Source organism: Polypterus senegalus, chromosome 10, assembly GCF_016835505.1.
Source record: "Polypterus senegalus isolate Bchr_013 chromosome 10, ASM1683550v1, whole genome shotgun sequence".
NCBI classification, from domain to species: Eukaryota; Metazoa; Chordata; class Cladistia; order Polypteriformes; family Polypteridae; genus Polypterus; species Polypterus senegalus.
The window spans coordinates 151845578-151872361 of NC_053163.1; the positions used below are offsets into that span (position 1 = coordinate 151845578).

General features: G+C 41.5%; 1 protein-coding gene across 1 annotated transcript in view; it reads left to right on the forward strand.

Moving 5' to 3' along the window:
• Positions 1-24879, forward strand: part of LOC120538281 (coiled-coil domain-containing protein 124-B-like) — a 50640-nt gene extending 25761 nt beyond the window's left edge. Inside the window, exon 3 of the mRNA XM_039767743.1 lies at positions 24529-24879. Within this exon, the coding sequence (XP_039623677.1) occupies positions 24529-24879 (351 nt within the window). The remainder of the gene's footprint in view (positions 1-24528) is intronic.
• Positions 24880-26784: the final 1905 nt, after the last annotated feature.

Here is a 26784-nt window from a genome sequence, read left to right on the forward strand (position 1 = left end):
GCCAAGGCCGTCATTTGGCTTTCTGCCCTGGAAACCTTTTCCGTTAGAAAATGACCCCATATTGACTGCCCTCCTCACCAGCTTGGTGCTGTTTGTATGGAGGCATGGGGAGCCGTAAATGATTTATTTGCGTCGCCGTACCAGTGGCCTTATTTGTTATACTAAATTGAAACCTGGGAGGTGTGACAGCCGCCTTTGGGCATTAAGTCACTGGGGCTTGACAACTGAATCTAGTTCATTAGGGGATGATGATCTCAGATTGCTCATTAATCAAGTGTTCTTTAGTTGCAAATGTTGAATATTCACATTCAAAGATTTGAGTTTAAAATTTTACCATAAAAGCATTGAAATATAAAGTAAAGCCCTTTTTAAAAAAAAAAACCCACATATTTCAGTACTCTGAAATTGCAGAGACGTTGTAAGTTCTATTTTTAATAGGTTCATAGGGTCAATATTGTTACATGTTCAGAGTTCAGTGAAATTATTTTCAATCCCGTTATGAAGCCGTAATACTACTAATAATACATGTTATTTAAATAGCACCTTGTAAATTTAAAGTTCTATTTTTAATAGGTTCATAGGGTAGTCATTATCACATGTACAGAGTACAATGAAATTGTTATATTCATTCTAATTAAGTCAAGTCAAGTTGGGGAGCATGCAGTAGTACAGTGTGTTGCCGCAACCACTACACACGAAACAACTCGAGATCCTGGTTGGCAACCCCCCAGGCAGACACGTGGTCCAGTCCCACCATCCGGAAATGACTCTCTATCTGCCACAGCCAGGTGTTACGTGGGTAACACCTTGGTCTGCTCCAGCCACTCAGATCCCCAACAATGAGGATCTTATGAGCCGGATCACCCTCGGTGAAACACGGCACATGGCCGTAGTGCTGTAACTGACGCTCCCTCACAATGTAGGTGATGTGCCTCATTTGGGACTCCATGAGAACCGCTCATTCTACACAAAGTCAAACCAACGGTACCCAAGGATTTTCCGGAGAGACACAGCACCAAAGGAGCCCCGTCTTCATCTCAGGTCACTGGATAGTGTACATGTCTCGCAACCATATAGCAAGACAAGAAGCATCAGGACTCTGAAGACTTGGGCCTTTGTCCTTTTGCAGAAATTTTCGGAGCGCCACACACCCCATTTCCAGCGACCTCATGACCCTCCCCCATGCTCTCCCAATCTGTCTAGTCACCAGAGATATGAATGTCACTGCCGAGGTAAGTAAACCTCTCAACAAGATCAACACACTCTCTGCAGACATACACACTGCTGATGGCTGTGCCCAAGAGGTCATTGAAGGCCTGGATCTTGGTTTTTATCAGGACACTCGCAAGCCCAGACACTGAGACACTTCTCGCAGTCTCTCGAGCGCCCTGATCAGACCCTCCATTGAATCCGTGAACATCACAGCATCGTCAGCAAAGTCAAGATCAGTGAATCTTTCTTCACCAACAGATGCCCCACAGCCACTGGATCCCACGACCTTGCCCAACGCCCAGTCCATACAAGCATTGAACAGAGTAGGTGCAAGAACAGACCCCTGAAGAAGCCCAGAGTCAACTGGGAAAAACAAAGGTTCTGCTTCCACTCTGCACAGTACCAGTGTACAGGCCAGCCATGATATCCAGCAACCTAGAGTGGATCCCGCGAACCCTCAGGATGTCAGACAGAGCAGCTCGATCAACTGAGTCAAACGCTTTACGAAAATCGACAAAGGCTGCAAAGAAATTCTGCCGATATTCACGTTTGCGCTCCATGAGAACCTTCAGTGTCAGGATGCAGTCGATGGTAGACTTCTTGGTCGTAAAGCCAGACTGTTCCAGTTGCTGGTAGGTGAGCAAGAGATCACGGATCTTATTGAGGACGACCCCAGCAAGGACCTTACCTGGCACTGACAGCAGTGTTATACCCCTGTAGTTGCTGCAATCCAGGCGATCACCCATCCCTTTCCAGATAGGGACGACAAGTCCCGTTTTCCAGTTAGTTGGGCTTCTCCAGACTCCATCATCCCAATCTAATTAAGGAGCTGTAGTAGTAATAATAATAATAATAATAATAAAATGTTATTTACAGTGCAGTGTAAAGGTTTGAGCACCCCTGGTAAAAATCACAGTTTCAATTTATAACTTGCTAAGCTTCTGAGGCAGCAACTTCATTTTAACATATTTTATACCTTATGGAAACAGCAACATTTCAGTAGTGAAATATTTACATTGGACCAAAAGAACCAATTTAATGTGCATTTAAACAAAAATAGGCAGGTTCATAAATATGGTCACCCCAAAAGAATAATCCCATCCGTGTTTAGTAGAGCCTCCTTTTCCTTTTCCGAACAGCCTGTCGACACCTCCTATGGCCACTGACAAGTCCCTGGATTCTGGCTGGTAGTATTTTGGTCCCTTCTTCCATACAAAATGCCTCCAGTTAAGTTATGTTTGATGACTTCTGAGTGTGGACAGCTTGCTTCAAATCAATCCATACATTTTTCAATGATGTTCAGGTCTGGGGACTGGGATGGCCATTCTAGAACATCGGACTTGTGCCTCTGCATGAATTCCTTATTAGATTTTGAACGGTGCTTTGGACTCATTGTCGTGCTGAAACATCCAACCCCAGCGTAACTTCAACTTTGTGACTGACTCTTGAACATTCTTGTCAAGAATCTGCTGATACGGTGAGGAATTCATGCAGAACCTCAACTTTAACAAGGTTTCCAGTATCCGTGTTTGCCACACAGCCCCATAACATGATGGACCCTCCACCAAATCTCACAGTAGACAGCAAGTTCTTTTCCTGGAATGCTGTGTGTTGTTTTTTCGCTGTGCATAGCGGCTCTGGTTGTGACCCAATAACTCTACCTTAGTCTTATCTGTCCACACTATTTTTTTCCAAAATGTCTCTGGCTTGTCCAGATGTGCTTTTGCATACCTCCTGTGACTCTTCTTGTGGGGAGTACTCCGAAAAGGCCTTTTGCGCATCACCCTTCCACCAAGCTGTTCCGGGTGCAAAGTGCGCTAGACTGTGGAACGATGTCTAATGACACCATCAGTAGCCAGATGTTCTTGTAACTCTCTGGAGATGCTCTGTGGTTTGTCTGTGACCATTCTAACCAGCCTTTGACAGTGCCTTTCAGATATTTTTCTTGGCCTACCGCATCTTTCCTTCACAAGAACTGTTCCTGTGGCCTTCCATTTCTCCATTTCTGACTGTGGAGACAGACAGTCTAAACCTTTGTGATAGTTTCTTGTACCCTTCTCCTAATTCAGTAGAGAGTTCTTTAGAGGTTCCCATGTGGCCGCTTTCTAAGAGAGAACCATGGATAAGCACAACTATCAGTTACCTCTGTTAAATAGCCTTTTTCATGATTGGTTGCATCTGTCTTTGTAGTTTAAGGTCTAATGAGCTAATCAAAGCAAATCTATGCTGCAACCTGTCAGCATTAAATGACTACAGGTCTTCAAATTAATGCAAATAAAAGGGTGCCCAAACTTTTGCACATACCATTTTTTACATTTTATTTCATACAAGTCAACCACGCTACACTAAGAATTTTAGTTTGATAAACATCCCCTTGTGTACATTTCTCTAGTAAAAAATGGCATATTGCTGTGATCTTCTCTTATGAAGACAGCAAATTATTATGCAACCTCAGAGGGGTGCCTAAACGTTTACACAGCACTATATAGAACACCTTTCCCATGCATTATATATACTGCTCAAAAGAATTAAAGGAACACTTTTTAATCAGAGTATAACATAAAGTCAATGAAATGTATGGGATATTAATCTGGTCAGTTAAGTAGCAGAGGGGGTTGTTAATCAGTTTCAGCTGCTGTGGTGTTAATGAAATTAACAACAGATGCACTAGAGGGAAGGGCGGCACGGTGGCGCAGTGGTAGCGCTGCTGCCTCGCAGTTAGGGGACCTGGGTTCGCTTCCCGAGTCCTCCCTGCGTGGAGTTTGCATGTTCTCCCTGTGTCTGCGTGGGTTTCCTCCGGGCGCTCCGGTTTCCTCCCACAATCCAAAGACATGCAGGTTAGGTGGATTGGCAATTCTAAATTGGCCCTAGTGTGTGCTTGGTGTGTGGGTGTGTTTGTGTGTGTGTCCTGCGGTTGGTTGGCACCCTGCCCAGGATTGGTTCCTGCCTTGTGCCCTGTGTTGGCTGGGATTGGCTCCAGCAGACCCCCGTGACCCTGTATTCGGATTCAGCGGGTTAGAAAATGGATGGATGGATGGATGCACTAGAGGGGCAACAATGAGATGACCCCCAAAACAGGAATGGTTTAACAGGTGGAAGCCACTGACATTTTTCCCTCCTCATCTTTTCTGACTGTTTCTTCACTAGTTTTGCATTTGGCTACAGTCAGTGTCACTACTGGTAGCATGAGGCGATACCTGGACCCTACAGAGGTTGCACAGGTAGTCCAACTTCTCCAGGATGGCACATCAATACGTGTCATTGCCAGAAGGTTTGCTGTGTCTCCCTGCACAGTCTCAAGGGCATGGAGGAGATTCTAGGAGACAAGCAGTTACTCTAGGAGAGCTGGAGAGGGCCATAGAAGGTCCATAACCCATCAGCAGGACCAGTATCTGCTCCTTTGGGCAAGGAGGAACAGGATGAGCACTGCCAGAGCCCTACAAAATGACCTCCAGCAGGCCACTGGTGTGAATGTCTCTGACCAAACAACCAGAAAGACTTCATGAGGGTGACCCAAGGGCCCCATGTCCTCTAATGGGCCCTTAGCTCACTGCCCAGCAGCATGCAGCTCGATTGGCATTCGCCATAGAATACCAGAATTGGCAGATGCACCACTGGTGCCCTGTGCTTTTTACAGATGAGAGCAGGTTCACCCTGAGCACGTGACAGAAGTGAAAGGGTCTGGAGAAGCCATGGAGAACATTATGCTGCCTGTAACATCATTCAGCATGAGCAGTTTGGTGGTGGGTTAATGATTGTCTGGGGAGGCATATCCATGGAGGGTCACACAGACCGCTACAGGCTTGACAAAGGCACCTTGGCTGCCATTAGGTATCAGGATGAAATCCTTGGACCCATTGTCAGACCCTATGCTGGTACAGTGGCTCCTGGTGCACGACAATTCCTGGCCTCATGTGGTGAGAGTATGCAGGCAGTTCCTGGAGGATGAAGTTCCTGCTTCAGAGAAGCATCCCCACAGCATGATGCTGCCATCGCCATTCTTTAACTGTAGACTGCAGTCTGATGACCAAAAAACTCAAATTTGTCCTAATCAGACAATTGAACCTTCATCCAGTTGACTTCTGGGTTTCCCTTGGGATCAATAACGTATCTATCTATATCTATCTATCTATCTTATAGGGCCTTTCACATCTATGTGTCTGTATATCAACTATTATATAGGGCCTTTCACGCCTCCCTACCTACCTATCTATTTGTCTTGTCTGTCTTTTTTAACAAAGTGACTTTCTCCTTGCCAATCTCCTAATAAGTTTCGACTGACTTGAAATACCAGGCAACACCAAACGCTTGGTGAGACATTTTATGGGTTAATTGAAATGCTGTAACGTCAGGTTTTTCAGATGAAGGCTGATGGGATGACTCTCTCAGCCATTGGAAGGTAAGTTGGCCGTTCCAAGAGTGTAACTTCTCAGATATTGAAGATTTACAAAGAAACAAAGCCATTCAAGTCCCCCAAAAAAAGTCCAGCTGCCCACGTAAGACAAGTACTTGAGAAAACGGGATGATAGGAAGACTCTGTGGGGGCATTGGTTCAACCCACTGATAGAATTTCTCTGCGTTTCTGTGCTGAACAGGGCAAGAATCTGTCTCACCATTCCGTGTCTTGTTGTCTGAAAGAATTGGGACTGAAAGTGACCAAACATCTCTTCTGCAAGAAAAATAAAGAAGTTAGAGTAGCCTTTGCTGAGGAGCATGTTACGTCAAATAAGGAGAACTCGTCCAAAGTTACATTTGGTGATAAAAGCCATTTTGATTGAGTTGGTTCAAATGGGAAAAATTATATTCAGTGACAAATTTGGAAAGACAAATCAAAAGTGTGTGGAGAAGTCAGTAAAGTTTGGAGGAGGAATTGTCATGGTGTGGGGGATGTTCTGTGCAGCAGGAGTCTACAGATATATGGCGGGGTGCATGCTAATGTGTATCAGAGCCTCCTTCAGCAACATGTGGGTCTATTCGTGTGAGCATCACCTAGTCAGCCAGCCATTTTTATACATGATAATGCCCCGTGCCACACCGCAGTTTTTAGAATAGGAGAAAATCAGAGAGATGGAAATGGCCAGCCTGATCTGATCCCGATTGAGAATCTCTGGAAGATAAATGGTGACAAAGTTATAACAAAGAAATCCATTACAGTTACTGAATTAAGGAAGATGAGTGGAACAGAATCAAACCAGAGCAGTGCAAGAAATTGATCATGTCCTGTGGGCGTAGATGTGGTAAAGTCATTGAAAGCAAGGTCCTCTGCACTTGCTACTAACTTTTGAAACCTGCAATTGTCAAAAAATGCATTTACAAATGTCATTTTGTAGGCTTTTTTTGCAATACAGTTCTCTTAATTTTCATCAAGAACCCTAGTGGGCTTTGCCCCCTGCTAGATAGATAGATTGCTTTGTTCGCCGAAACAAAGACTCGTTTCGTGGGACTTGACCAGGCTAAAAAGTCTAGTCTCATCTCGTCCCAGGATTTTATCATTATAATAGAGAGATAAGAAATTTAACACACGAAAGGAGACCATTCAGTCCATGAAGCCAGTTCATCTAGCTAATCGCTAAGATGTTCCAATATCTCATCCAGATTATTCTTGAAGGTTCCAGGTTTCTGCTTCAACTTCATGTCTCGGTGGTTTGTTCAAATTCTCACAACTCTTTATGTAAACAATTGCTTCCTGGCTTCTGTTTTAAATCCACTTCCCCATAATTTCCACTGAGGTCCTCGATTATGTGAGTCACCATTAAACCGAAAGAATGTTGCTGGATCGACTTTTATCAATGCCTGTGTAGATTATGAAGACCTGGATTAGGTCCTCATGCAATCTCCTCTGCTTGAGACTGAACAGGTTTCATTCTCTGAGTCTGTCCCAGTAGGACATATCCTTAAGTCCCATGATGCACTTGGTTGCTCTCCTCTGCACTACTTCAAGTGCTGCTATGTCCAGATGAGGTCTTACAAGTGCATTATATAGTTTAAACCTAACATCCCTTGACTTTGGTTATATCATTGAAACAATTTAGAATTTTATTTGCCTTATTAATTGCTTCTGCGCATTTCTTAGTCGATAAAAATGTTGCGTCCACCTAAACCCCTAAATCCTTTTCAGAGGTTGTTTCCTGTAGTTGAGTGTTTCCCATCTTGTATTTATAGTTAATGTTCCCTTTGCCCATGTGTAGTACTTTAGGTTTTGGTAGACTTTATTATCCCAGAGGGAAATTTGTTTGCAGCAGTAAAGTACAAGAACAGAAGACATTGTTACAGAAATCCAATAGATACAACAAAGACACAACATTTAACAACCAATGTTATTGCATAAACACACACTCAAGATCAATACAAAGAAGAATAATTACTTTCAACAGTATACAAAGTAATAATGCAGAATTTAACATTTAGCATCATCCCTTAAAACTCTAGGAAAGAAAGAGTTCTTAAACCTGCTGCTCTTTACCTTTGGAAACCTAAATCTGCAGCCAGATGGCAACAGCTGGAATTTAGAGGAAACAGGATGGCGTCCATCTGACAGAACAGAGTCGGCTTTCATTCTGAACTATTTGCAGTCCATTTCAGTGATAGACACCTGCTGTGAACCAATAATTTTATTGCAGATTTTTATAATCTTGTTAAGATTTATATTCTTGTTGCTGAGGTTTACAAACCAACAGATAAACACAAACAACTTTGCACTTTTCTGCATTAAACTGCAGGTGTTTGCCCAGTTCTGAAGGTTGTCCAGGACATTTTGAATTAATTCGTTTTTCCACTGTATTTTTCCAAAATTTTTTTTTTTTTTCTTTGCCATAGTAATTTTTTTAAACATTCTAGTAGAACAGTAATCATACCTTCAGCTACTATAACTTTAAATTTTGAGCAATGGCAGTCACCAATATTTGAAAGCAAATTATTTTTCATAAATCATTCTCTAATTTTGTTCGCTAGTATACATATAGCGCATATACATATATATATATATATATATATATATATATATATATATATATATATATACCAATAGGGCGGCACGGTGGCGCAGTGGTAGCGCTGCTGCCTCACAGTTAGGGGACCCGGGTTCGTTTCCCGGGTTCTCCCTGCGTGGAGTTTGCATGTTCTCCCCGTGTCTGCGTGGGTTTCCTCCGGTGCTCGGTTTCCTCCCACAATCCAAAGACATGCAGGTTAGGTGGATTGGCGATTCTAAATTGGCCCTAGTGTGTGCTTGGTGTGTGAGTGTGTTTGTGTGTGTCCTGTGGTGGGTTGGCACCCTGCCCAGGATTGGTTCCTGCCTTGTGCCCTGTGTTGGCTGGGATTGGCTCCAGCAGACCCCCGTGACCCTGTATTCGGATTCAGCGGGTTAGAAAATGGATGGATATATATACCAATAATGTTGCACTGCACGATAACATGCAGTGAATACACTTGACTTGAGTGTTTCTAGTTTTCATTCTCTTTCTCTGTATGTTTACCTTTCATTTGCTCAGAGGTTGATGTGCTTGCTCCTTCCTGAGCAGCTCTTCTTTTCTCCACCCTAGCGGCCCGCTTCTTCTCTTCTCTCGTCAGCATCTTTTCGCATTAAAACTGATTAAGGCAGTGTTAGTGTTACTTTTTAAGTTTTCTTTAATTTTTTTACTTAAGCTGGCACTTAAGTCTTCAGTCTGCCTCAAGAATGATTTAAGATATGAAGAGGAAGTGACTGTGAAGATGGTAGGGAATGAGAACGGCGCCCGTACGCAAGGCCGCCCTGGTGGATGATTCTACAATAAAATAAAAATAAAAAAAGGAATAACCTTGGAGGTCAATCGTCACCCCGAATGCGGATAGTAGACGTTACGTAGTATATGTGTACCAAATTTCAGGTCAATAGTTCAAACAGTTTGCGAGCTACAGGTTATTTAAAATCCTGGACAGACAAGCAAACGGCCACGGTAGCTTATCATATATAAAGATGTATACGGTATATAAAATAAATTAAAATGTTTGTCTGTCTGTATGTCTGTCCACTTTTCACTAGAGAACTGGTTAACGCAGTCATTCCTGGTGGGCCGCAGAGGCTGTAGGTTTTTGTTCCAACCCAGTTACTTAATCATGAATGCTTATTGTTCAAGTAACATTTCTGCTTCATTTTCTTTGTCTCGCTTATTAAGATTTTGAACCCTTATTACATGTTTTTAGTGTTAAACAGCTGTATTCTTGTTTTTTAATGGCTCCTTACTAGAAATAGGATACACATGACAAAAGAGACCAGCATTTCTCCATTTAGCTTGTTTCCATTTACACCACTGTGTGTATTTATCATGCACTAGATGGTTTATTTAAATACTTGGAAAGAAAATGAAGAGGGAAAAAAAAAGTGAAGGACTGAGAATTACTCCTCCATTTTAGACAACAAATTATTTGGATAATATCCTTAGAAAGGAGAAGAAAAGTTAGGATATGGCATGGCAGAGTTAAATCACTAATTATTGGCAAGGATTATTTTCTAATTATGCAACTGGGTTGGAACAAAAACCTGCAGCCACTGCAGCTCTCCAGGACTGAATTTACCCACCCCTGAGTTAACAGATTTACATGGGGCTGTTTTTCTACAATTTGCTTGAACATTGTGGTTGATTTTGCGACTTCTCGCATCACGCTAAGTATCAGAGTTCACTTGTAGGATCGATTTATTTGCGCAAACCTGAGAGAGAGGCTGCCAGCCAAAGGGAGGGGGGTGAGGCCCTTCTCACTCATGTGCCATCCTCCGTTCCAGTCACTCTTACTTCTCGCCACATGTTGGAGTGTACCTTGCCTTCACTTAGCTAGCAATACCTGTTTGTTCAGCAGATATTATCATCTAGAGATTGTTAAGGAGTAACGTTTGATGTTTCTGAGGGAGTGATCAGAGCTACGTGTGTTTTAGAGGGCAGCTGCTAATTACCAGAGATATGACGCTATTGTGCTTTTCTCCCCACACGGGACTCTCTCCCATCAGAGCTGAACACGATCAGATATAGTGCCGACATTTGACGTTAGAGCGTACCTACCTTCTACTTGGCCAGAATTACATTTTTATGCCAGAATTACATTTTTATATCTACACTGTGTGCACAATTATTAGGCAAGTGAGTATTTTGACCATATCATCATTTTTAATGCGTATATTCCAACTCCAAGCTGTATTAACTTGAATGCTTATTGGATTTAAGCACGTCAGGTGATGTGTATTTGTGTAATGAGGGAGGGTGTGGCCTAAGGAGATCAACACCCTATATCAAGGTGTGCAGAATTATTAGGCAGCTAGTTTTCCTCAGGCAAAATGGGCCAAAAAAGAGATTTAACTGACTCTGAAAAGTCAAAAATTGTAAAAAGTCTTTCAGAGGGATGCAGCACTTTTGGAATTGCTAAGATATTGGTGTGTGATCACAGAACCATCAAACATTTTGTTGCAAATAGTCAACAGGGTCGCAAGAAACGTGTTGAGAACAAAAGACGCAAATTAGCTGCCAAAGATTTGAGAAGAATCAAACGTGAAGCTACCAGGAACCCATTATCCTCCAGTACTTTCATATTCCAGAGCTGCAACCTACCTGGAGTGCCCAGAAGTACAAGGTGTTCAGTGCTCAAAGACATGGCCAAGGTAAGGAGGGCTGAAACCCAACCACCACTGAACAAGAAACATAAGTTGAAACGTCAAAACTGGGCCAAGAAATATCTGAAGACAGATTTTTTCAAAGGTTTTATGGACCGATGAGATGAGAGTGACTCTTGATGGACCAGATGGATGGACCTGTGGATCAGTAATGGGCACAGAGCTCCACTCCAACGTGGAGGTGGGGTACTGGTATGAGCTGGTATTTTTAAAGATGAGCTAGTTGGACCTTTTGCATTGAAGATGAACTCAAAATCAACTCCCAAACCTACTGCCAGTTTTTCGAAGACACTTTCTTCAAACAGTGATACACGAAAAAGACCATGATTTTTATGCAGGCCAATGCTCCATCACTTGCATCGAAGTTCTCCACTGCGTGGCCAGCCAGTAAAGGCCTTAAAGATGAAGGAATAATGACATGGCCCCCCTTCCTCATCTGACCTAAACCCTATCGAGAACTTGTGGGCACTTCTTAAACGCTAGATTTACGGGGGAGAAAAACAATACACCTCTCTGAAGAGTGTCTGGGAGGCTGTAGTCACTGCTCCACAAAAAGCTGATCGTCAACAGATCAAGAAACTGACAGACTCCATGAATGGAAAGGCTTATGACTGTTATTGGAAAGAAGGGTGGCTATATTGGTCATTGATTGATTGATTGATTTTTTTTGAAATGTCAGAGATGTTTATTTGTAAATTTTGAGGTGTTTGTTTATTATTCTCACTATAACAGATGAAAATAAACAAGTGAGATGGGAAAATTTTCATTTTTCCTTTAGTTGCATAATAAATCTGCACACTAATAGTTGCCTAATAATTGTGCGCACATATGTATTCCCCTGATGATGTTCACACTCACATTTCCATTGTGAAACATTCAGGTTTCAGGTTTATTAACATTTTGGATTGACTGATAGCACTGTGTTTGTTCCATATTAAAATTAATCCTCAAAAATACAACTTGCCTAATAATTCTGCACTCCCTGTATTTATTTATTTTTATTGATTTTTTTAAAGTTTCTCCTGTTTCACGTGGGTAGAGCCTCGGGGGACAGCTAGTAATAAATATGTGTCTTTGTAAATTGTGTGCTGAATATTCTGGGTTGTTGCTGTTGCTCATTAGATCATGCAGGCAATTGCTTGTTAGTAGAAGATGATATAAGAAGAAAATATAACTCGTCCAGTTTGATTTGTGCCATGATGGTAAAAAAAGATGAGTCTCTTCTGCCATATCAGATGACCAGCATGTTTGGAACACATAAGACGAGTTGCAGACAGTGTGATGTAGCTCTTAACTTGTCCCTTTTTTGTGCTCCTTGCTTGAATATTCCACACACACCTAAACAAACTCCAATTAAAGAAACCTTTTGTGAAGCTCAGGTGTTCTGTTGCTTTGGCAGCACTTCAGTTTGGAATTGTGCCTGTTTCAAAGAGAAACGGGCCTACTGATGTTGCTTACCATGTTTTTTTTTTTTCTTTAAATTTGTGTGGCCCTGTGCTCAACTTGCAATCTCATGTACCGTCCTCTCTAAATGTGTTTGCTATCAATGGTGGCATCCTGCCACTTGCCTTTTTTATCAAAGATGTATCTGCCAGCTGCCCAGTACATTATTCCTTAACAAGTGAGACTGTGAACACTGCATCCATTCTACTCTATTCTTAATACAGAGGGACACTAGCTGCCATGATGATCCTAACCGGCTACCTGACCACTCTAAATGGTTTTCTTCCGGAAATGGGTAGCTTGCTCATTACTGATCAGGAGATATGGAGTATAAGTTATCTTTCTCACCGAAATCAAGGTATTGACCGCCAGATTTTTTTCTGTTTTTGGAGTACTTTTGTCAGTTTTACTGAACAGTTGTGTGAATGGTCCATACAGTGCCTGCCATAATGTTTGAGACAGAGACACATTTGTAAAGGCCGACCCCTCACCCGGACCTGCCACTACCAAGGCTTATTCCTTGGATCACCTGATGTTTCTTGCTGTAATAACAAGACGTAATCCTTACAAGTTGTCTTACTTTTTCTGACACAACGAAATAATCAGAAAACAGTAAACAGATACAGAAAATCAAACGCGTATATATTGTAAAATGAAAAGACAAATATTCAATAACATATACAGTGGTACCTTGGTATACGTCTGCTTTGGAATAAGTCCAACTTAATATACGTCCTGTTTGGACTCTCTGTCAATTTTCACGTGATTTTGTGTTTTTTCTCGTAAATTTGAATTGATTGTTGAAAAGTATGAAGGTGGCATGCGTATCCGGGACAGGGCTGCTGCATTATCGTATGCCGAGAACGACTGTGAAAAACAAAGACGTTATTAAAAAGTAAAGTGAGGTTAAATTTTCATTTATTTCATCTAATTGCTTTTGTATTTATGTATTTTAGTATTAAGCAGTGTTTAAATTATTTTATACAACCCCATCAATGTATAATATGCCAATAATAATAGGATTTTTTTTCATGGGAACGGATTAATCATTTTCCCTTTTTTTCTTATGAGAAAACTTCATTTGGTATACATCCTGTTTGGTATAAGTCAAAGGATCTGGAACGGATTAAGGACGTATACCAAGGGACCACTGTATATATGTATGCGCAAAACACCAGTGACTAATTACTATATATAAGACACGAATATACAAATATTTATATTGAACCCTCCCTTGCCCCTAAACAATTAACAAAAACACGTAACAGAAATACAAACACGGATCAGGTAAACACAGAGATTGAAATATGCTGAAAAAACGAGTCCAAAATAAAGTCCGGCGGTATTGAAACAGGCTGTATGTAGTGTTTTTGTGCTCCTTCCCGAAAACAAAACTTCCTCACCGTGAAAAGTCCTGGCAATGGCTGGAATGAATTCAAACCCTGGAGTTTCTCGGTTCTGGCTGTCGTGATGTTGAATTGGCTGTAGGAAAAAGCAAGCAGTGGACTAAAGCAATGATCGTCAGTGATGAGTTGATAAATGGATAGTTATATTGCCTTCTTTTCGCTCCTCGATTTGTCTCCTCTCTCTCTCTCTCTCTCCTTGCCTCCTTCTTTCACCTTCACTCCTCTTTTTTTAAATGCAAAATTTCACGGATGTATCTGGTGAGTTAACAAGGGATTTCCATCTCGGGGCTGCATTCTCTCTCCATCATCCTTCCTCTCTGCACTTACGTGGACAACATTTACTGATGCACATATAACGTACAGCAAACAGGACAATGAAAACAAAACGCACTTCGCACATAGAACAAGCCCCGCTACACATTTTTTCCTTGATTTACCCCTCAGACTTAAGATGTTATTAAAGTGTACATTGCACACTTTAACCTAATGGTATTTGCATTTGATTCGGTCACACCATGTATAAATGACCACTTTTTTTGTATGTGGTCCCTCCATTTCAGGGCACCATAATGTTTGGGACAGTTGGCGTCGCATGTGTTTGTGATTCCTCAGATGTGTTTCATTGCTTCATAAGACATCTTGCTTTTCTCCCCGTTGGAGTCTGTAGTTGCCACTATTTAACATGAGGACAGGCCATTATGAGGCTGAAAAGCAAGAATAAAACTGTTGGATGCATCGGTAAAACCTTAGGATTTCCCTAAATCAATGGTCTGGAGTATCGTGAAGAAGAAAGAACACACTGGTGGGCTCAGTAATTACAAAGAGACTGGTAGGCCAAGGAAGACCTCCACTGCTGAGAACAGAAGGATCCTCACTATGGTCAAGAAAAAGCCCCCAATGCCTGTCCAACAGATCAGCAGCAGTCTTCAGGAGACCAGAGACAACTATCAGCGGAAGACTTCATGAACGGACAAACAGAGGCAAGCAAACCACTAGTGAGCCACAACAACAGGATGGCCAGACTACAGTTTGTGATAAAGCACTTAAAAGAGTCAGCAGAATTCTGGGAAGAGGTCTTGTGGACAGACGAGACAAACTGAAAGAGCCAAGTGTGGAGGCGAAAAGGAACTGCCCAAGATCCAAAGCAAACCACTTCATCTGTTAAACATGGCGGTGCTGGGGGTGTTATGACTTGGTCATGTATGGCTGCCTCAGGTCCCGGCACACTTCTGTTCATTGATGATAGAACTGCTGACAGCAGTGGCACAATGAATTCTGAGTTGTAGAGAAACATCTGATTTGCTCAAGTTCCGGTAGATGCCTCCAAACTCGTTGGACCGTGCTCCATCCTGCAACAAGATAATGAGCCAAACAGACTGCTGAGGCAACACACAAGTTTATCAAAGCTAAAAAAATGTAAAATTCTTGAATGGCCAAGTCAGTTAATTGTTTTAAACCCAACTGAGCAGACCTTCTGTATGCTGAAGAGAAAACTTAAGGGTTCAAGCCCCTGAAACAAGCAGGAGCTGAATATGGCTGCTTTAGAGGCTTAGTAGAGAAGATCCTCATCTCCTGGTGAACGCTGATGAATCACAGACTTCAAGCAGTCACTGCACGCAAGGGATATGTGACAAAGTCCTAAAAATGGCATCTTTAATAGACCTGCTATTGATGTGTCCCAGATAATTATGGTCTCCTAAAATGGGACCATGTACAAAAAATGTTGTGTGACCAAAATACATGCAAATATCCTTAAATGAAAGTCTGCAATGTACACTTTAATCCCATCTGAATTGTTTGATTAGTAATTAAACTGTGGAGCAGAGGGTTAAATCTGGGCAGATACGCTTTCACTTTTTGTTTTTAACCTCGCTTATTGTAAGAAATCTCGGAAATAATCCTCTCTGCCCACCTCAACTCTTTAGTCCTGGCTGGCCTTTGGTTACCTCTTCACTTCTGACCCAACATGTTTGCTCAAATTTCTTCCTTGGTTTCCCTGGCCTTCCGGCTCCTCTAGGTTTTCTTTTTAAATTATTGACACTGTGTACAGGAGCAGGGGGTCTATTGCCGCTCTGCAGGCGTTGTTCTTTAGGTTACTATGTAGAACGGTGTAAATCACACTCTTGCGCTAGGGTGTGAGGGCTCTAGTTACTCTCTCTGCTGTCACACGATCTGCGGCACCTCATCAATAGACAATGCAGATTCTGCTGCCGACCTCGCGCCTGGCACACAGATAATTAATTAAGGTAAGTCTTGTAGATGGCATAGGTTTGGATTTATCATAGCAGCTAATGAATTTTCCAAAGTCTGATGCCTCTTCTCTGATTCCTTCTCTTCATCCCCCTACTAACATAACATGCAGAAACAATGTTCAGAAGAGGGTTTGTTTAATCTCTCGTAGTGTTCAAAATTCAAAAGCTGAGCACCTGTTTAGAATTTTTTTCATCATCAGCCACAGATTCTTGTTGTTTGCCAAAAACCTGCTGTTCGGCCAGTGCGCCAAAGCATAGCACATAGCACAGGCAGAATGCAGCAGCTTTGGCTGTGTCCCATAAAAAGGTTTCTAATTTATAATTACTTTGACTTGGTGACTGATCTTTTCAGCCAACAAGCGTTAAATTATTCTTTGTCATTTTCAGTGACTATAAAAAGTATTTCCCCCCTCTCCCATGGAAGTTTTTACATTTTATTGTTATTCAACATTGAACCACAGTGGATTTCCTTTGCCTTTTTTGACGTTATTCAGCAGAAGGAACTCTTTAATGTCAAAGTGAAAACAGATCTCTGGCAAGTGGCCTAAATTAATTACAAATTGTCTTCTTCCTTTTCATCTGGGCTCGATGTGCTTGATCGAGCTTCTCCATACAGCTCGGTTCTGTATTAAACCTCCCCCCCAGTCAAATCCCCATTCCTTCAAATCTGCTTTTATTTGATCCATGCACCTCTGTTTCGATTTCCATTATCTTCCCCTACATTTCAATTCACATCCATCTTTTACCCACATATTCCTTATCTCTCTTCATCTTATCTCCATACCACTTCAACATACTTTTCTGGACTTTCTTAGATGTCTCTCCCACTTTTGTTGTACCTCTGATTCTCTCATTTCTTATTCTGTCCTAATTTGTAACTCCACACATCCATCTCAATGTTCTCATTTCTTTCACACAACTACTTCTGCTGCGGTCCCTTCATTTCCTATGTCTCAGCTCCATACACCATTAGTAGTCTTACCACTGTCTTAAAAAAGCTGACCTTTAACCTTCACCTTAATTCTTCGATCACACGGTAGTCCTGATATCTTCTTCCAATTGTTCCATCCAAAGTGCACTTTATGGTTTATCTCTGTATCTAATACTCCATCTTGGGCTATCACTGATCCCAGATATTTAAACCTCTCCACTATTTTCAAGAGCTTTCACTCAGTTTAAGTTCTGAATCCTGATCGTCATTTAACCTCAGATATTCTCTCTTCTTCTTATTTATCTTCAATCCTCTGTCTTCCAAAGCCTCTGTCCACCTCTTTTCGGTCATTGGCACAAAGCCTGCACCAGGGTGATTGGTCTTTTATCCAACACATCCATAACCAGAAGAAAGAGATAAGGACTTCAAGAAGATCTCTGGTGCAGGTCTCTTCTAACTCTTTTCTGTTACCCCAGCACTGCTTTTAGTCCGAGTCCTCACTCCCTTGTACATCTTCTGGACAATCCTCACATACTTCTCTGGTCCTCCTTTCCCTGTCATGCGCCTCCAGACCTCTTGACGTGACTCTCTATCAGAAGCCTTCTCCAAATCAGTAAACACCATATGCAGACATTTCTAGCTTTTTCCATTGCCCAATACAAAACTAAAAGTCTAATATATATAAATATAAAATCCAGCCTCTGTCTGTCTGTATGTCTGTCTGTCCACTTTTCACTACTTACGGATTTACCTCAGATTTTTTTCTATAATATGCTTGAACATTCCGGTTGATTTTGCGACTTTTCTCATTGCGCTATGTATCAGAATTCGCTTGCGGTACCGATTTTATTTGTGCGAATCTGTCATACACACAGCAGGCTGAGGGGGCGGAACCCAGGGCTGTCCTCACTCACGCGCCAGCCTCAGGGTATGTTCCTTAACTAGCGAACGAGAGAACTACTTAACAGATTTAAATCAGGTTTTTTTTCTAGAATTTGCTTGAACATTCCAGTTGATTTGTTGCGACTTCTCTCATCTTGCTATGAATCATAGTTCGCTTACAGGAGTGATATATTTTTGCTATTCCAAGACAGAGGCTGCATGCCAACATGTGGGGGAAATGTGATGTCAAGAGTAGGGAGCCGGGCAGGGCCCTCCTCACTCACGCACCAGCCTCCGTTCGAGTCACTCTACCTCTGCGTTGTGGAGCGTACCTTGCCTCCATTTAGCTAGCGATACCTGCTTGTTTATTGATCTTTAAAGTTTGTCCTGTTTCACTACTGCACTATTCCAAGGCAGAGGTTGCAGGCCGAGGGGAGGTGGAAGCATAGCGTCAGGAGTGAGGAACCTCCTCACTGTTCTTTATCACTAATACACGGGCTGAGCCGCGGGGTACAACTAGTTAATTTCAAATATAAAACACTAAATAATCAATCATGTAAGTATTCACCCCCTTTATATGACACCCCTGAATCTTCACTGGTGCAGCCCATTAGTTTTAGAAGTCACAGTAGAGTTCACCTGTCCAGGTTTTCAGCTGATTGTCATCTAAATGCACTTTGATGTGGAAGGGCCAGCTTGTGGTGAGTCAGTATGGTGGGCTAACGTACACAAAGAAAACCAAAGAACACTCCAAGCAACTCCATGGAAATAGGATGGAAAAGTACAAGTCAATGAATGGAGAGAAGAAAATATCCATTGGAGTCCAGTAAAATCAATCAATGGAAAGTTATGGCAAAGCTGTGACTCTGTTTATAGCAGGCCGTCCACAAAAATTGTTCAAGAAGAAGATACCTTTAATTATTTGCCATTTAATCAAAAGAATCCTATGGTATTGATGTCTTTGAGATTTTTGAAGACTTGAATTAGGGCCCCACGCAACCTCTTCTTTTCAAGATTAAGCAGATTTCACTGGACCTGTCCTGGAGTTTCCACTTCATTGCTCTCCTCTGAACAACTTCAAGCGTTGCAATGTCTTTATTTTTTTTTTTTTATAGCACGGTGACCACAACTACACACAGGATTCTCTGTTATAGCTGCCCCACGGCTCAGAAGGAAAGGCCAGTTTTTAAATAAATAATCTCCACACTGGCGGCTTAAATAGGGGGAGTGGTAGTGTGGGCGGACCGGTTCTTGGTCGCGATACAGACTTAGGTGTTTCCGCACTGAAGTGCACAGGTGTAGGATCTCCCATATCCATAATTGGTGTCAGGAGCTGCTAATTGCCGCACCAGTGCCACATCCCCATTATAATTGGTAGGCGCGCTAGTGCGGAGGGGGGAGAAAGAAAAGAATGGAGGTTAAGTGAGAAGAAGGCAGGAGAAGTAAAGAGCCGGTGTGAGTGAAGTGAGCAAGCGAGTAGGGAGCGGGGGGGTGGGGGTTGCAGAAAAAAGTAGTCGCTCCAGCTGAGCAATTTTGAGGAGCTGGGAAGACTGGCAGAGTGGGCGACTAGCTATGGAAGGCAGCAGGAGTTGGAGGCTTGAGAGGTTGAGCCCCAGCGTGTGTGCCCTGGCCGTTGGGAAACCCGAATATTGGTTCAGAGGGATCAGCTCAACAGGGCCAGAGGACGGAAGACTACCGGACCAGTGTAGGTAGGCAGCTGCACCTGCAGGTAGGCCTAATCCCCTGTTCCGGGGCCCGGATGGGAGAAGCAAGGGAGCCACCAGCTAAAAGAAGGCACCGGGTTTTTAAAGGACAGCTTCCAGCCTTCTGTTGATTTTAACCTTGTTTTAACTGGATTTATTTATTGAATTACTTTTAACCTCCACATTACTCCTGATTTTATGGGTTATTTATTTATGTAACCATTTTAAACACTGCACTATTTATTTGGACACTTGTTTCGTTTAAGTATTTTTCATAAAAGAACTGTTTGCACTTTCCACCTCCCCCTTGCTTTTGTTTGGTGTCCTCATTATCCAGCTCATCCGGTTACAATACCCGGCGGTGTCGGGTTCAAGAGACTCCCTGGAAGAGTGATGGGAGCATGGGGCAGTACCCACATCGTCACAGACTCCAGATGCTGTCTTATTGTATGCTCTGAGCATAATGTCCTTTAATTTATATTGTCACGCACCATCACCCATGCTGGAAAAAATATTGCTCAATCTCAAGGACTTAGACACCATCTGTGCAATATATAAAATCATTTTACAATCCCTCCCTTTCAAAGATCTAAGAGGACACTAGGAAAAAGATCTCTCAATTAATATATCAGAAAAGGAGTGGAAAGTAGCAATTCAGAGAATTCACTCGGGCTCCATATGCGCAAAGCATACAATTATACAGCTCAAAATTATATATCAAGCACATCTGTCTCGACTAAAACTCTCCAAAATGTTTCCAGGGCATGATCCAACCTGCGAACGCTGCAACCAAGTCTCAGCCTCACTGGGTCACATGTTTTGGGCCTGCACCAAATTAACATCATTCTGGACCAACATTTTTAATTACCTCTCAGACAGCCTTTGTCTCACAATCCCTCCTAACTCATTAACAGCTGTGTTTGGGGTTCTTCCAGATGGGTTTAAAGTGGAGAAAGACAAACAAATTGTGATTGCGTTCACAACACTGTTGGCACGCAGACTTATTCTGCTAAACTGGAAGAACCCAAACTCTCCTCTTTTAAGTCAGTGGGAAACCGATGTGTTATACTATTTGAAACTGGAAAAAATCAAATACTCAGTTAGAGGATCCATACAGACTTTTTCCAAAACATGGCAGGATCTAATCAGTAATATTTTAAAATAAGCTCATAAAGCACAGAGGAAGCAATTATTTCTGTATTTCTTTGTCTTCTGCATTCATCTCTATTGGCTAATCAAATTTATTAATTTAGGTGTTTACAAGCCTTAAATTTCACGCCTGTTGCCTTGCTCTCTCTCTCAGGGGTGGGGATCGATTTGTCCTTAACTCAGTTTTTCTTTTTGTAAAAACTTGATTGATTTGTATGGACTGCAATAAAATTAATAAAACTTAAAAAAATAAATAAATAAATGTATATTGTCACACATGTGCATCTGTGGGCCCGTCTAAAACAGGTAATACCACCCCAGGATGAGAGAGGACTCTTGGGCTTACCTTCTTCTCTTCTTTTCCCCCTGCAATGGCAAAAAGATGCCCAATGTGGGCAATTGAATCCGCCCTTTCCGGTTTTAAACTTTAAAGCCTACCGCTGCCAGAGACTGGTGGTCAGTTCTAACTCGACTAAGCCAAAGGATGAAGCTCTGAAAAACTCGATGAATGATTGCCAGAAGAGATAGACCTTCTTGTTTTGTTGATCAGTAGTCACAGAGACTTGCATAGTGACCCCTTTTTGTTTCATTTATTGGACTTGAATTGCTTAGATGACGAAAATGTTGTGTCAATGTAAACCCACAAGTCCTTTTCAGAGGTCACATCCTTTATTGCAGTGCCTTTGTGCTCACTTCTTTAGAGACATTTGCTCAGTTTTAAGATGCGTCCTTTCTGGAGCAGGCAGTACGGTGTATTTAGTAAGGCTTTGGCTTTTAAATCTCATCTCAGTCCCCACTTCTGACTCACTGTGTGACCCTGCCTGAGCAAGTCATTTAAAATGCATAGGCTCTAACTCTCAGTCAATCAATTTCTACCCCGCTTAGTCTTGAACAGGATTATTGAATAGGGTGGGTTGAGGGTTTTTTTTTTTTCTCCAGCTAACAAAGGGTGCAAGACGGGAACAAACCATAGGCAGGGTAAACACACACAGACCCCACTCAACCAATTTAGTTAGTATCACTAGTCCACCTAACCCGCGTGTCTTCAGACTGTGGGAGGAAACCCACACAGAGAGGGGAAGAACATGTAAACTCCACGCAGGGAAGACCCGGGATGTGAACCGTGGACTCCTTACTGCGAGGCAGCAGCGCAACCACTGTGCCACCCTGGCTCTGTGAAAACAAAACATGAAGTTAAGCCAGAGTACTATACCTGTGTACTGTAAAGCTTCATGGAATGGTGTTCTTAATAGAAAAAAATGCTGTACATGAAATAACGGCTGTTTGTTTGGCTACCTTTTGTCTTATTATTTTGTTTTTGTGTGTATTTTGGGGACAGTACGGTGCCGCAGTGGTAGCGTTGCTGCCTCACAGTTAGGAGACCCTTAAGGGTTCACTTCCCAGGTCCTCCCTGCGTGGAGTTTGCATGTTCTCCCCGTGTCTGCGTGTGTTTCCTCCCACAGTCCAAAGACATGCTGGTTAGGTGCATTGGCAATCCTAAATTGTCCCTGGTGTGTGCTTGGTGCGTGTGTGTGTGTGTGTCCTGCATTTGGCTGGTGTCCTGCCCGGGATTTGTTCCTGCCTTGCACCCTGTGTTGGCTGGGAATGGCTTCAGCAGACTCCCATAACCCTGTGTTAGAACAGGGGTTCTCAAACTCGGTCCTGGGGGACCCCCGTGGCTGCAGGTTTTTGTTCCAACCAGATTCCTAATCAGTGACAACACCTGATAGCACTAATCTCATTTAATTAGCTGGGATTATTTATCTTTTATTCTACATTCAGAAAAGCAAAGCAGCATGATTTTTACATTTATCAGAAACTTAAAAATATTTCTGTTTTTGCTGTAGATTTAAATGCTTAACTCTCTTATTATATTTCGCCCTTTCTCTGTGCAGTTTACTCCCTTCATTGAATCTTAATAATGACAATTAAAAACAAGCAGAGCAGAAACCCAAGCAAACAACACTCAATCGTGAAAGGACGCAACTACTTAAGCGTGAGCCCCACAAAGTAGTAAATAACGGATTAATCAAACAATTAGAACACCTAGAAAAGTAGAATGACAATCATGATGAAAATACTGTTAAAAAGTAAAAAATACATATAACTGCTTAGTTTTTTTTTTTAATCAAACTTAGTTTTCTAATTTGTATATTGTTTCCAAAACAACAATTCGCTTAATTAACCCAGGAGTCCAATTAAAAACAGAGGCTGGTTGAAGCAAAAACCTGCAGCCACAGGGGTCCCCAGGACCGAGTTTGAGAACTCCTGTGTTAGAATATAGCGGGTTGGAAAATGACTGACTGTATGTTTTGTACTAGCTATAGTAGTAGTGAAACAGGACAAAGTTTAAAAACTAATTAACAAACCGGTATCGCTAGCTAAGTGGAGGCAAGGAACACTCCAAAACGTAAAGGTAGGCCGACTCAAACGGACGCTGGCTCGTGAGTGAGGAGGGCCCTGGCCAGCTCACTACTCCTGACATCACACTTCCTCCTCCTCTCGACTTGCAGCCTGTATCTCAGAATAGCGTGAATATATCGCTCCTGCAAGTGAACTATGATTAATAGCGAGTTAAGAGAAGTAGCAAAAATCAACTAAAATGTTTAAGCAAATTATAGAAAAAAAAACCCCAATTTAAATCCATGAAGTAGTTCTCTCGTTCGCTAACTAAGCGGTGATAAGGTACATCTCGAGGCTGGAGCGTGAGTGAGGAGGGCTCTGCTCCCCTCCACTCAGTCCGCTGCGCCTCTCTCTCTCTTGGATTTGTGCAAATAAATCGGTACCACAAGTGAACTGTGATTGTTAACACAATGAGAGAAGTCACATAATCAACTGGAATGTTCAAGAAGAAAAACCTGATCCAAATCTGTTAAGTAGTTCTCTCGTTCTCTAGCTAAGCAGAGGTAAGGTACACCCCGAGGCTGGAGTGTGAGTGAGGAGGGCCCTGCACCCCTTCCCTCGGTCTGCTGCGTCTCTCTCTCAGATTCGTGCAAATAAATTGGTCCCGCACGTGAGCTATGATACTTAACACAATGAGAGAAGTCGCAAAATCAACTGGAATGTTCAAGAAGAAAAACCCAATCTAAATCCGATAAGTAGTTCTCTCGTGAAAAACAGACAGACAGATGTTGAATTTTATTTATATATAAAGATGTGCTTTCTCTGTATTTCCGTATGAAATACTTATTTATTGGGTACTGTATGGTGTAGTTAATTAGTCAATCTGATAGACAGACGTGTTATTTAGCTAAATCATAACCCTCCTTGATTTGCACCAGTCACAGCATGCTATATAATCCATCATTGTTAATGTAACTTACTTACTGGGTATTAAGGAATATTGTTAAACAATATATAGATTTGAATGAATGTGATGTTCTTAATTGCAAAATCTGATGTGTAGATGGAAAATGTGCTTTCCTTGTGGTAAAGGAAATTTTGCACTTAGTGTTTGTACTTGTTTGTACAACAATGATGGATGGATTAAAAGGCAGAACTCTACGTGACCATCTTCATCAAGCCCTTCCGTGAGAACCCTAAATCCAAAGAGGACTGTTTCATTTATGTTAGGTAGAATGCCCAGAGGGGACTAGGCGATCTCATGGTCTGGATTCCCTACAGATTTTATTTTTTCTCCAGCCGTCTGGAGTTTTTTTGTTTTTTCTGTCCCCCCTGGCCATTGGACCTTACTCTTATTCGATGTTAATTAATTTTGATTTATTTTGTTTTCTTATTGTCTTTTATTTTTCTATTCTTTATTATGTAAAGCTCTTTGAGCTACTGTTTGTATGAAAATGTGCTATAGAAATAAATGTTGTTGTTGTAATCTTTATACTTGTGGCTTTTGGATGGTGGTTTATACGTAACTTCTCCCATAGTATTCATGCAAACTTCTTTTGAAATGTTCTTACAGGACCAAAAGGAAAAGAAACGTCTCGAGGTGATGGAGAGAAAGAAGGAGAACCAGAGACTACTGGAGGAAGAAGATTCCAAAATCAAAGGGCGCCAACCCACAGCTGCTAAAGCTCCCAGCAAAGTGACCCGGGCACAAATTGAAGAGACGCTGCGCAAAGAGCAGGAGAAATCCAATGAGGAAACAAAAGGTACGGAGGAGACCTTGGGCTGGCACTTGGGTGTGCAGCGTTGTCATCAGTCTTTCATCAAGGAGGGACTCCCGGGACTTGCAAAGTTTTCTTGTGAAATTTATGTTAATAGCAGTATGGATTTGGGGAGTGAAGCTGAAAGGATTCTCCTGCCAAAATAGATTAGTCAGTCAGTTTTTATTTTATATAGTGCTATTAAATCAAGCTCCATAGCAGATTGCTTTACAAAGCATTTAACACTGTGGTATGAATCAAATTATAATACATAGCTGAGAACGTAGGAGTGGAGATAAATGGGCCAATCATCAACAGACAAGTACATGTGAATAGCAAAACTGTGATAGAAGGTGAGAAGAATTGAGAAAGAACGTCGCCTTACCAAGAGAACATGGTGGGGAGTGCAGAGTGGGGTGGCATTTATACTTTATATGTGCATATTTTTATAGCTCTGTGCCATCTATTGGGTCATTATTCTCACATGCACAGTGAAATTCTTATTTGCGTGTATTAATCAGCATGCAGCTATATTCTCTTTAGAAATATTCCTGTGTACAGTTTGTGTGGTTTTTGCATGTTTATTTTTGTGTGATATTTTAATTATATAGTATTTGTTATTCTGTGCTGTGCTTTGTATTTGAATGAACTGAAATGTAATGAAAAGAGCAAAATTTCCCCTCGCTTCCTAAAACATATATGTGAGGATAATTGGTAACATTATACATCAAGTCTCCTACATACAAAATCTTCAAGTTAGAAAATCGCAAAGATGCGAACGTGCATGTCCAATTAATTAAAAATTTATAATTAAGTGATAATTTTAAAATTGTATAATTTCAATTTTCGTTGCAGCATATAAGTTTGTTGGCATTTCTGGCACTTGGCGGAGCACAAAACCCGTGCTCCTATTGTTTACATTCTCAATCACACGCGTGCATTCCCATACTAGTGATTGTGCTTTTGGCTGTGACTCTGTTTAAGCTAAGTTAACACACCTTGTTTCAAGTCTAAGATGTTGGAAATTAAGCACGTTCAGCAAGAGCATGGGGACCCACACAGTTGGAAACTCGTTAAGGGTAATTTCTTCACTCGGAGAACCACTTTAACATGCCGTACAAAATCGAGTAGCGTGCTGGAGTGCAGGCGCTGTAGAAATCTTCGGTCAGATCTCGTGAACAGCTTGTTGTTGTCAACTTGTCCTAATAGACACTAATTTATGATCTTTGGATATGAGCATCCCAAGCATAGCGAGGCCTTTTATTTTGATACACTTATTTTGACGTCGGAAGTACTTTTTTTTTGTAATTTTTTTTTTTCCTTCTCCTCGCTTCAAAACCTGCCATGAATCTTCAGAGCAGACACTTACCGGGCATCAATATAAAGTGATAGGCAGTAGGCATCAAGTGATGATGCCATCTGATTCTTCACTTTGTGTATCACATAGGTATGTTTGCTTGCAAGATGAGGTGGTGGAAAACAATAGGAATAAATAAATAACGTTCAGTTGTTTTTGTTGTTAAAATGCACTATAAATCTATAAGAAAAAATACAAGTATTAACTTTTTGAAAGCACTTTCTTGTGTACTGTACAATACAAATATGTTTTCGATAGGAGTAGCGGAGAGGTAAGTTAGGTCTGTATACGTAGATTACGTGAGAGTTTAAACGACGATATCCGCTGACAGAAAAGCAATGGAAACAAAAATTTACTTTCTGAGGTTTATTGCTAAAATGCACAAGAAATATGTACAAAAATGCAAATATTAAATTTTAAAAGCATTTTCTCGTGTACTGTATAGTACAAACATGTTTTCGATTAGGAGTTCAGGTGAGGTAGGTTAGGCCTGCATATGTAGGCTACCTGAGAGTTTAAACAATGATATCAGCTAATGGAAACAAAAATTAACTTTCTGTTGTTTATTGCTCAAAGGCAAAAGAAATATGTACGAAAATACAAATATTAACTTTTAAAAGCATTTTCTCGTGTACTGTACAGTACAATCATGTTTTTGATTAGGAATTGAATAGAGGTAGGTTAGGCCTGCATATGTAGGCTACCTGAGAGTCTA